At 47.5% G+C, this 12,134-nt stretch overlaps 1 protein-coding gene across 9 annotated transcripts in view; it reads right to left on the bottom strand.

The window, feature by feature from the left end:
- Positions 1-12,134, bottom strand: part of TLN2 (talin 2) — a 440,089-nt gene that overhangs the window by 66,069 nt on the left and 361,886 nt on the right. For all 9 annotated transcript variants that reach the window (XM_073211939.1, XM_073211935.1, XM_073211941.1 and 6 more), the window contains 4 exons: positions 11,474-11,614; positions 10,830-11,011; positions 9,603-9,735; positions 7,213-7,314 (listed from right to left, as the gene is read on the bottom strand). In XM_073211939.1, coding sequence (XP_073068040.1) covers positions 7,213-7,314; positions 9,603-9,735; positions 10,830-11,011; positions 11,474-11,614 — 558 coding nt within the window. The remainder of the gene's footprint in view (positions 1-7,212; positions 7,315-9,602; positions 9,736-10,829; positions 11,012-11,473; positions 11,615-12,134) is intronic.

Genomic DNA, 12,134 nt, shown 5'->3' with positions numbered 1-12,134 from the left:
GAGGCCACATGTTGAAATAGCTATCCATTGGTCCCCAGTGAACATACAACATGTCCTGGCTCTGGTGGACACAGGGGCTGAATGTTCACTGATTCATGGTAACCCTTAGCGGTTCCCTGGGACCCCCACTATCACAGACGGATATGGGGGTAAGGTTATCAGAGTGAAACAAGCCCAAATCCCTTTGGAAATAGGGCATCTACCCCCAGTAGAGTATACTGTGTATATATCTCCTATCCCTGAGTATATTTTGGGGATCGATATCCTGCAGGGTCTATGGTTGCACACCACTGCAGGTGAGTTCAGGCAGAGGGTACATGTGGTGAAGGCAGTTCTGAGGGGACATGCTAGGTACCCACCCATAGCTTTGCCTGTGGCTTGGTGGGTGACTAATAACAAACAATATAAACTGCCTGGAGGGCATGAAGAGATTGGAGAAACTCTCCAAGAGCTGGAAAAGGTGGGTATTATAAAGCCCACCCATAGTCCTTTCAATTCCCCAGTGTGGCCAGTAAAAAGGCCAGATGGTGCCTGGCGTATGACTGTGGATTACAGAGAACTGAATAAAGTCATATCCTCTATGCATGCTGCTGTCCCCTCTATTGCAGGCCTGATGGACACCCTCAACCATGAGAACATGGAAATAAATAAGGTCAGCTACTCAGAAGAAGAATTTAAAGGGCCCCGTGAAGGTTATGAGGACCCAGATGTGGGACCCAGCCTGCAGGGATGGTCAGTCCACTTATGGACCATGCTATGGTGTTTGAACGATACCCTCCGAAAGGGAGCCCTGAGCCCCATAGACATGTCTATATATATATACATTATGTGGCATATACATTATGTGACGTGTACATTATGTGGTAGATCTTGTTAATGCCTTCTTTTCCATTGACATTGAGCAGGAAAGTCAGGAACAGTTTGTCTTCATGTGGGAAGGACGGCAATGGACTTTCACCGTCCTTCCACAGGGATACCTCCATAGCCCCACCATCTGTCACTGACTTGTAGCCTAGGACTTGGCTACATGGGAGAAACTGCCAATGGTGCGGCTGTACCATTATACTGATGATGTCATGCTCACGTCCGATTCTCTTTCAGATCTAGAAGGTGCAGCACCTAGACTGCTGCAACATTTACAGGAGAAAGGATGGGCTGTGAATAGTACCAAGGTTCAGGGACCTGGTTTGTCTGTCAAATTCTTGGGGGTTGTCTGGTTGGGTAAGACCAAAGTTATACCAGAAGCAGTTACAGATAAAGTCCAGGCCTTTCCTACCCCAACCACTATAGCATTGCTACAAGAGTTTTTGGGTCTTCCAGGCTACTAGAGAGTGTTTATTCCACACTTGGTACAAATTCTGAAGCCCTTATACCAACTGGTACGAAAGGGGGTCAGGTGGGACTGGGATGAAACATGTGCACCTGCCTTTACTACAGCAAAACGGGCAGTCAAGGCCATTCAAGCTGGATGTTCATGTGACTGAAGATGGTTATGGCTGGGGTCTCTGGCAGTGGCTTGGATGAACTTGCCAACCTATTGGATTCTGGTCAGAACTCTGGAAAGGGGCAGAGGTACAATACACTTTGATAGAAAAACAACTGGCTGCGTGTATCACACCTTGCTGGCTACAGAACCCACCACTGGAATGGCTCTGATAAAGGTAATAATCACCTATCCCATGTTTGGATGGGTACGAGACTGGACCCAAAAGTCAAGGAGTCATGTGGCACAAATGCCCACATTGGCCAAGTAGGGTGCTTACCTACAAGCAGCGTAGTGCCCTCTCCAGTAGCTCCTTGAGTGAAGAACTCCAGTGCTTATTGGGGCTGGTGACATATACTAGTGAAAAGCAGGAAGAACTTGCTTTTGAACCACTAGTAGCAGAGAGTCCCTATTGGGAGGGAAGAGCCCCTATACCCGAAGATGCATGGTACACAGATGGCTCCAGCCTTGAGCAGCCCCCAAAATGGAGGGCCATAGCCTTCCATCCTAAGATTGAGACAATATGGATGGAAGATGGTGAGGGGAAGAGCAGCCAATGGGCAGAGTTGTGGGCTGTGTGGCTTGTGATCAGCCAGGAGCCCTCCCCTATAGTTGTCTGCACTGACAGCTGGGCTGTCTATTGGGGCTTGACCCTGTGGCTACCAACCTGGTAACATGCCAACTGGCTGGTTGGCCACTGACCCCTCTGGGAGCAAGAATTGTGGCAAGACTTACAGGCCTGTGGTCAGACTAAAATAATTACAGTATACCACGTGAAATGAAAGGTCATTTGCCACTGGCATCCCCAGGAAATGATGAAGCAGATAAACTAGCCCAGGTACGTTGGTTAGAAGGAAAGCCTGCCTCTGATGTAGCCTAATGGTTATATCAGTGTTTGTTGCATGTGGGGCAAAAGACAATGTGGGCTCTAGCCCATCAGTGGGGCTTGCCTTTGACCTTTGAGGAAGTTAGTAGAGCCCAGCAGGAGTGTGTTGTGTGCTCCAAAAGGGACTTACACCAAGTTCCACAGCAACATGGGACAATAGCTAAGGGGCCTATACCCCTCATCAGGTGGCTGATAGACTATATTGGGCCTCTACTGGTGTTGGAAGGATACCAGTATGCCATGACTTGTGTGGACACAACTGGACTTCTGGTTGCTTTTTCTACCCATTGTGCAGACCAGCAGATGACCAAAAGAGGCTTGGAGTGTCTCTTTGCTGCCTATGGCCGACCACAGGTAATTGAGAGTGATCTGGGCACCCACTTTACTGGACATACACTGTAAGAATGGGTGCGACAGCTGGGAATCAAATGAAAGTTTCATGTGCCATACAATCCCACTGCAGCAGGCATGACAGAGAGGCACCATGGCTTGTTAAAATTTGGACTAAAGTCAGACACCAATAGTCTGCAGGGATGGTGAGTCCACTTATGGACCGTGCTATGGTATTTGAACAAGACCCTGCGAAAGGGAGCCCTCAGCCCCAAAGACATGCTAACACATATGTCTGCCTCCCCTACACAACTGCAAGTACAAACCAAGGAGAAGAATCACTGAAGCCGAGGTTCGGCCACCAGAATAACATCTTGCTGCCAGCACCAACTGCACTGAACCCCGGAGACTCCATCGAGTGGACACGGCCCTGGACCTTTCGACACATGGAGCAATGATGGCTGGCTCTCCTGGCACCTTGGGCACAAGGCCTGGAAGCTGGCCTTCTGTGTAGTCCTGGAATAACAGGAGAGTGGCCCCCAAAGGTCACAGTAGTATATCCTGAATGGCCAGAAGGTAGGAGCATCTTACCGGGGAGTTTTGTTTTATCATTATGGCCAGTGCGTGCACCTCCAGAAGCACTATATATAGACCCTTCAGTTACCCCCATGGGGAAAGGAGTCAAAGTGTGGTATACTAGACCTGGAAGGGACCCCCTTTCTGCTACAGTCCTATCATAGGACCACTCTCTTGCATGCGTCCTACCTGATGGACAAGATTTGCCTATGTTGGTGCCATTAAAACATGTGTCTTATCGCCCCTTAGGTCTTTGTGGATTGGGAACTTCCTCTGGCTTGAGGATTAGTATAATTTTGGTTATTAGGAACTTCCTCTGGCTTAAGGATTACTATAATTTTTGTTACCTGTATCAAAATCTTGTTGTATCTTAATGTTTGTTATTATCTCTAAGTTGTTGTTAGCCTCTGTTGCTGTTGTGGAATCTGGTTACAGTGCTTCCACTTTCTCACACAGGGAGCATTGCTGAAGGTTGAAAGCATGTAGATTGTAAGGCGAGAATCCTGGAGGGGTGGAGTGTGGGAAGTTGGGGTTCCTATGGCCAAGATCCTCACTGAACTTAACCCACCTGATGATATAACTGGCCTGTTGCTAGGCTGCTGCTTCCACACCTTTAGGCAATAAGCTATTACTGCACTATATAGAGAGCTCGGCCGGGTGCTCTGGGCGGAGGCAGAGATGCTAGTGCTCGACCTACCGCCGGGAGAACAAGCCGGGTAATAAACTCTCACCCCAAAGAACGTTTTTGCTGTCAATTTCTTTGGTCACATTGAATCCATAGAAAACTTGCCCGGGGCTGAAACACATTGGCAAGACATACTGATCATACCTTTCAGTCCAACTCCTCATTTTGTGTGGTGATTACTATTTAATAATTACAAAATGATTGCTCTCAAGTATATTTAAGTTCAACCCTCTAGCCAGCAATCCCTTAAGGATGCTTCCCATCACATGGAGGAAGGAGGAGTGTGTGGGATGCAGGCAGAAAGGCCGCATCCCATGAGCAGCCGAGATCAGAAGCGCTGTGGGTCAGAAGCACAGCAGGGGGAGGAGGCTTGTGGGGGTGACGGTGGTTTGGGCAGGTGGGGGATGGATCTAAAATATTAAAGTTCATCAGAGCTGATAGTGAGATATGACTATTGGCCAGCAATACACATACTTTTACTTTTTTTATCCCCCATCACACTTCACAGATAGGTTTCAAAGCACCTGAGTAGGGCTGCTGCTGGTCCCTACAGTACTTTGTATGAATTTTAAAGGGGCTCCCCATTCCCCAGGCACACGATTGGCGCCAAGGCCCACGAATGGGCTGACTGCAGTCTGCACTCCCTGCATTGCTCACACACCTTTGTGTAAGGCCCAGCCTGCACAGCCCCAGGTGGCAGCTCTACATATTTGCAGTGGAGTTCATCCTCTTCCACAGGAAGGGCACTGGGGTCACAAACAAAGGGAACAGTGCACTGATGGGTCATCAGGGGGTCAGGGCTCATGATGGGTCCTACTTGTACTACAGGCATCATAATGTTTAATGAATAAGAATCTCACGTTTTCTAGATGGGCTTGATGAATTTAAAAGCACATTTTATCAATGCAACTGTAAAATGTCAAGGCTGGCTGTGTGCTGAGAATAATTACACCAACTAAACTGGCACTCCACTTCCTCATGGAGGCAGCTGGCTGGGGGATGGAGTGAGTAGGCTTTAGTTTTACCCTCAATGGATTTGAATCCTCCCTGTCAATTCCTTATTGAGAAATCTCAGGCTAATTGCTTCCTATTACTATAAAACTTCAGTTTCTTCCTCTGTGAAATGGGGATTAATCATAGCACTAAGATCTTAAGATGGTTTAGGAGGGTTAAGTTAGCATACATAAAAGCACTTCATATAATGCCCATCAGGTAGTATGCACTCAATAAATGGCAGTGTCATTATTCTTCACAGATTGTGGGCAAAGGTTTCAAAGGGATATACTTTCTCCTGTATTTTGGGAGTCTAGCAAGGCCTCTAACACCTTCTAACATGACAAAATAGGAAACATCTTCATCTGGGTTAGTACACAAGTTAAAACAACAGTTTTGGGTATTGGCATGTGACATTAATTCCCCGGGCCTAGGGCATGGTGGGTGGAATAGTCGCCCTGAAAAAGGCATGTCCCTGGGCAAATCCCTAGAACCCTGTGAATGTGATCTTACTAGCAAAAAAGGGTCTTTGCAGATATATTCAGAGATCTTAAGATGACATCATCCTGGATTACTTGGGTGGGCTCTAAATCTGGTAAAAAGTATCCTTGAACAAGACAGAAGGAGGGAAAGACACACAGAAGAGCAGGAGACAATGCGAGCATGGAGGCAGAGATGGGCAGACGTAGTCAGGGAATGCCAAGAGCCACAGAACAGATTCTTCTTGAGAGCCTCCAAACACAGGCTGGCCCTGCCAACACATTGATTTTGGTCTCCAGAACTGAGAGAGGTTCAATTTGTTGTTTTAAGTCACTCAGTTTGTACTAATTTGTTACAGTAAGAGTGGGAAACTAATGCAGGTGGGGTCTGAGAATCTGCACTTACCACTCCCAAGTGGTGCCGAGGCTGCTGATTCGGGCTGACCACAGACCCCACCTGAGCCACAAGGCATTTGAACCATGTGGATATCAGTTCTCAGGCCCTGACTGCTCTGCAGAGAGGGCCCCTGGGCTGCTTTTGTCCACAGCTTCCTTTCAGAAAGTGAGGCTGGTTTAGCCAAAGGGTGAAGAGTAAATTGCTAACTCAAGTGACATAATTATTTTCCTTTTGATGCCACCCACTGACATGGGAGTTAATAACATACCTGCAGAGACAAAGGTGTTGCCCAGAAGTCTAGAAGTATTTTCTTACGAAATTCCTACTGGAATCAAAACTAGCTACGCTGAAACAAAGTCCGATTTCTCTGCCAGCTGTTTCCCTGCGGGGGTGCCCAGACAGCGGCCCCCACCCACCAGCCTGCCCTGTTCCGGCCCCCAGGCCAGTCCCCCGACCTGCACACAGGCGGACAAGCACTTTACCGGTGATAAAGGAATTCAGCTGAGAAATGAAATTTGCCAAACTTGAAAAGGCAGAGACATGGGCCATTTTAAATCTCAAAAACAGGAAGCAGCGGCAGAAAGCTTAATAGGCTCTTAAGCTGTCCTGTAATTTGAAAAAAGCAAGACTATTGATTTTCCACAATCAACACCAGCAGAGAATATTTTGGCTACTGATTTCTTGATATGCACATCGATACCGATGGCTGCACTGACAAATGCTAGGAGACCCCAAAGGGTGCTAAAAATTCAATCTCAGCCCTCTCCCTGCTGAGGCACAGTCTACTTGACAAGGCAAGGATCCCTGAAGGATTTGCAAAACGAACCCTAAAGAGGCAAAGCATCTTCAGCAGTGACAACCCTGTGGGTATGAACTCAGTGGAAGGGCCCCTCTGGGGTGGCCACGAAGGGAGGCTTCAGCTGCTCAGAGTGAAGTTTGCAAGTCAGCTCTGCTTCCTTACGGCTGAAAATGTGGATGAAAAACTCATGGATGCCATGAAAGACAATGTACCCTTAAACACATCAGAAAGGAGGCCAGCCAGCCCGGGACAAAAGACAGCAGACCTCAGGCTAGGAATGCCAACTTCAGTCTCTGGCTCATCTCAGTGAAGGTCAAGAGCAAAAGGTGCCTGTAAATGGCCTTGCTGGCTGAAAAGTTTGACCACAACCAGACAAATTGCATTCCAGTTTTCATCTCAACTCCAGGTGAAAACAGATTCCCAAATGGTCATTTTGGGGGAAAATGCCAGAGGAGCTTTAGTGCTATTTTCTGCAGTTTAAGCCAGCATTAGATCCAGGCGCCAGGCATTTGGGAACAGTGAAATCAATGAAAACCTGTCCACCCCCTCTCATGCACACAGCAGGATCCGCCCGAGCACATTACCTTATGTCCCAGCTGAGCTGCCTCTCCCCGGGCTGCTGTGGCAATGGGATCGATGAGGTGCCCGATTTCCTGGACCACCGACGTCAGCTGCTCCTGTAGGGCCTGATGAGAGAGAAGAGCTGCCAATTTCACCCCATGACTGCTGGCCATGTACTGCACCAATTTAAAAAGGCCCGTGCGGAAGACAAGGGAGACAACAAGAATGGGTATCAACATGCCTGGGTACGCCACCCTGCCCACCCAGGGGCTCCCCGTTCCCCTGGGGAGGCAGCCCCTGCTTTCTCGCCTCCCCCTTTCCACCCATGAGTGACACAGACAGGCCTGAGGAACACCTTTCCTACTGGCTTCTCACTCCTGCCAATTACAGAGATAAGTGATGCCACTGATAGAGTCTTTATTTTGGGTTATTCCACATAAGCACTGGAGATGGGGGACAGCTGTGGCTTTCCCAGAAGGGAAGAGAACTCTGTCTGAATGGAGATGGCTAGTGGTGGGGTCTGAGGGAACATCAAAGTTGCTGTGTCTGCAAAACTAAGAATCCCTTAAGGGGGGAGGGGAGAGGAGGGTGATGTAAAAATGAGATCAGCTCTCTGAAAACAGGACTATTTCCCAGACAGTACACTGTGGAAATGCCAGGTGTCATCCCCACTGAGCTCAGCTCAGACGCTCAGTTCTTTCAGACGATGGTGGCATGGATATAAATACTGAAAATGGCACACTTGAGGCATGTCTACTCAGGTCTGAGCGAGTTTACTCTGTCCATCCCAAGACACTGAACTCACGCTGTGAGGAGATGGGTAGGGGAATCTCTGTGATGCTGGGTATGAGGGAGGGGGAGAATTCCAAGGTGGAAACTGTTCTCAAAATTCCTTTGCAGGAATCCTCACTCCTGCAGGACCTACATTTGATAGATTCAGGATTAACAGATCAGAACACTGGGCATTTGAGGTTTGCAGGTGCAGATTCCTGACAGACTGATAACACCCCACTCATCAGACAAGACTCTGGCCTGTGCTGCCTTCCCACTGAGCAGGGCTGCACACAGGCAGGGAGCTTGAGCAGAGTTTAGTCAATGAGAGGCGCAACCTAAGGTGCTAACTTGAAAACAAAAGAAAAGAGAGAGATGGAGGCAGGTAGAGGGAAATCTCCACACTTCCTAGGATGTCTTTAGCCAATTACTATCTTCCTATTCATAATCTGATTATAGACAAGAATGTAAGACTATTCCAGCAATGTTGTCTATTACAGATGGGCTGTTAAGTAGGGTACAATGGGGAGCCCTCAAGGTTAAAGAGGAAGGAATTTCATCCTAGGGAGGAAGTCAAGACAGAGCAAAGGCTTGGGGAGGGCTGGTAAAAGGAGGCGGGTGCGAGGGGGGATCTGAGGTGCTGTTGGTCATCTTTGTTTTCTTGATCAGGGTGCTAGTTAAAGGGTATGCAATTAGTGGTAATTCCTCAAGCTGCACACACTTCCACATGCATGTCTACTTTAACAATAGGTTAACATTAATCCTAACATACTTCACAGGATGAGAATACTTATTCCTTCTTTCTTTCCTTGGAAATGGTGGGGGGGTGGGTGGCGGGCAAAAGTGGAGTGAAATCGATAGCTCTATTAATAAACATGAGCAGGATCAACTCTGGGCCCACTGCTTAGAGAAAGGGGCCAAAGTTCATTGTTGACGAATCCAGTGGCGGTAAGGAAAACATCGGTAAACAGACTGTACATATTTATTAAGCACCTTCTGAGTATCAGGCATTTTCAACAGAGAAGTAAGTATGCATCAGGAGCCTTCAGACAGGTAGTTGAAAAAAAACCTCAACGGAGCAAAGTAGAAAAATTCTACTCTAAATTTTGGAAAAACTGGCGAGAGAGGGCAAACTGGCTCTGAATTAATAATAGAGTACCAAAGGTACCCCAATACTAGATACTGAGTAACTCAGAACAGAATTCTTTATCTCTGAGTGGATCAAATGCATAGAGTTTAATGTTAAATTTGCCCTTTAGTCAAAAAGTTCATTGACGAAATATGACAAAGAAACTTTCAAATTTTACTTGTCTGCTGCAGTCCGCTCTACTGATTGTTAAACTGAATATGGTAACTCCACCTTCTTGACACTTATCTGACACTGATAATTTTCCCTCAAACTTTTGCCATATTTGAACTTTCGACCCCCAGCAGTACATGTGGTTCCTTCACCAAACCACCATTATCTCCTCAGCATTTGTCTTACCCCTTCCAAATGCTTCCCGGGTTGGTTCCAGGGGAAGGTGGTTCAGTGATGAAACCCCAGCATCCAAAACACATTGGTCCCATGCCCTCATCCCCTGAAGCCTGATGCTTCAGCACTTGGAGAGGCTTCTGAGCTGGCCACAGAGCCCCCGCATACCTCCACAGAGATGTCGTCCCTGGTGGCCAAGCTCTGGCTGACGGCTGCCAGCGAGGCCTGCTCGATGTCCCGGATGCACCGGTTGATGCCATCGATGGAGTAGTCACACTCTCTCTGTCCAGGGGCCTTGTCCCTGGAAGGACAGGGTGAGTCAAAGAGTTTCCATGGGGCTCAAGTTCCAGAGCCCACTCCTGCACTGGTGGGCCAGGAGCCCTGTCTACTCTCCACCACACTCAATTGTTTTATTTAAGGAGTTAATCTCTGACCCTTGCTGGGCAATGCCTCTATGCAAAGTCCACGTACTTCTTAATTTAACACTTGGGCTAACTCTACTTATTTTTGGAGGGAAGGATATGGTGCTGCCCTCCATGTCAGGCTGAAGCCCAGCAACTGAAAATGAAACAATTTGGACTTTCTCTATTCCCTTATTAGGAAAAAAAAAAAAGGTCAGTGCTATTTCCAGGGCAAACATATTATGCTCTCTACATAGCATACTATTCACAAAATCCCAGGCTGTGGTAGGAATTAAAATATTTACAAGGATTTTTCCTTGTAAGACATTACAAAAATTAGCTGTCACCCTGAGTTTCAAAAGCAATTAAAAAACAAAATATAACTAAGGCATGTGCTCCGTGCTGTGGGGGATGACCTTTGGTCAACTTCAGAAATGTTTTATCTGCTCAGGGGACATTTTTTTCAGGTTACTGCTATCACCAAAGAGATCAGAGATGCCCAGAGTTGCTGGGGGTGGGGGTGGGGGTGAGGGCTAGAATATTTTTTTGTCTTATGAGCAAAATAAAGTGATTCCAAATCCTGCTACATAAATGGTGGTGCCAGACATAAGGTATAGGCACCCTTAGGTCTAGGAAATTAGGTTAGGAAGACTGGGACTACCACTACCAAGCCTGGGGATGACCTCGGGGATGTTACCTAAGTCCTTTCTGCCTGAATTATCTCATCAGTAAAAAGACAGCAATGGCAGCATCTACCTTACAAGGTTGTCATGATGATCCAATAAGGTAATACAGGTAAGAGGCTTGGAAGCGTGGCCAACATACCATAAGTGCTTAGCCATTGTTGTGACCAGTGCTACCACTGGTCCCAAAGAGATAAAGAAAAAGATGATAATGACCAACCACATTGCTACTAAATTAAAGTTCTGATGGGCTTATTGCCCCTGCTCTGTTCTGATGTGGGCCCCCAGCAATTTCTGGAGGAGAAACTAACCTGATAGATGTGATGAGACTCTTGATGGAGTCCGACACAGTGTGGGAATGTCCGGCTAGCACAGACCAGGTGGGTGGGTCTTTGGGGTTGATGGCCAGCGAGCGTGCAGTGCGGATGAGGTACGATGAGCTCTCCAGCATGGTCTTGGCTGAGACCAGGATTGGTTCCTGTGCCTGGGAGCCCTGGGACCAAGGAGCAGAAGGGTCAAGAGCAGGGTGCATGCACTGAGTGAATGAATTGGGCCCTGGCAAGTCCTATGCTTTTACCAAGTTACCACGTCTGCTCTTTGGAAGGAGACACAGAGCATAGGAACCTTGGAGGCTGGCTCACAGAGGGTCTGAATGGGGAAGACTTGGGTCCATGGCCAATTCTTAAATATCAGTTTTGAATGTGACCCATACAAAGAAAGAATCATCTCCAAACCTCTATGCTGAGATTGTTCTCCACATACAAAGCTAAGATATCACCTCTAAGGGATGTGCAGACATTGAGTTTCATTAACTCTGTGCCTGCTTCGTCTCCGACAATAGCAGTTCCCTACCCAGAGACAGAGAGGGCTTTGGAATTCTTAACTGTTCATGCTCATCAGTGCCACACAAATCTAGCCAAAGATGCCGATTCCCTTTGCTGCAACGACTCCCTACCTCAGAGCTGATCTGGGCGGGAATGCTGACGAACTCAGGGTTGGATGCGAATGCTGTCAGGTTCTCCACAGCCTCGATCAAGGGTGCGGTGGCAACGCGACATTTATTGCGATTGTCTTCAGAGAAATCCCCATCTAGGGCCTGATGGGAGAAACATGGAGGCCACCCCACTGAGAAGCACAAACCACCCACGGGCCCCAGTAATCACCTTCCAGCAAGAAAAGGTGGTTTACTTGGATACTGGAAATATTTGGTGAACTCATAAACAATGAATAAGAACTAATTGGAGAGATCTCTGCCATCAAGCTGAGGGCCTCATTTGTCATTATAAGAAATAAAGCTGAACATGTAGCTCAGAGGGCGGCTGACCTCACAGTCCATCAACCTCCCGCTCCCATGAGGCAGACACAGATTCAAAGAGCACCCTGCCCTTCACTCCCCATGAGCCATATTGCCAGACTTGCAGCTGAACCATTTCTAACCCTCGGCTCTTCCTCTCCATTTTCACTCTGCTCCAGTCTAGTCCTTCCCAACTAAAAATACTAAACATTGGGTGGCACGTCACTTTTTCTAAGTTTGACCTGGATGTCCCTGAATGACTGATGGTGATAGGGCTTCCATACCTGCCATTCTGAAATAAGTAAAACAGAATCCAGTGGGA

The sequence above is a fragment of the Manis javanica genome, chromosome 8 (assembly GCF_040802235.1).
Source record: "Manis javanica isolate MJ-LG chromosome 8, MJ_LKY, whole genome shotgun sequence".
Classification (NCBI taxonomy): domain Eukaryota; kingdom Metazoa; phylum Chordata; class Mammalia; order Pholidota; family Manidae; genus Manis; species Manis javanica.
Note: the sequence above shows the minus strand (reverse complement) of the source record. Positions and strands in the feature narration are given on the sequence as shown.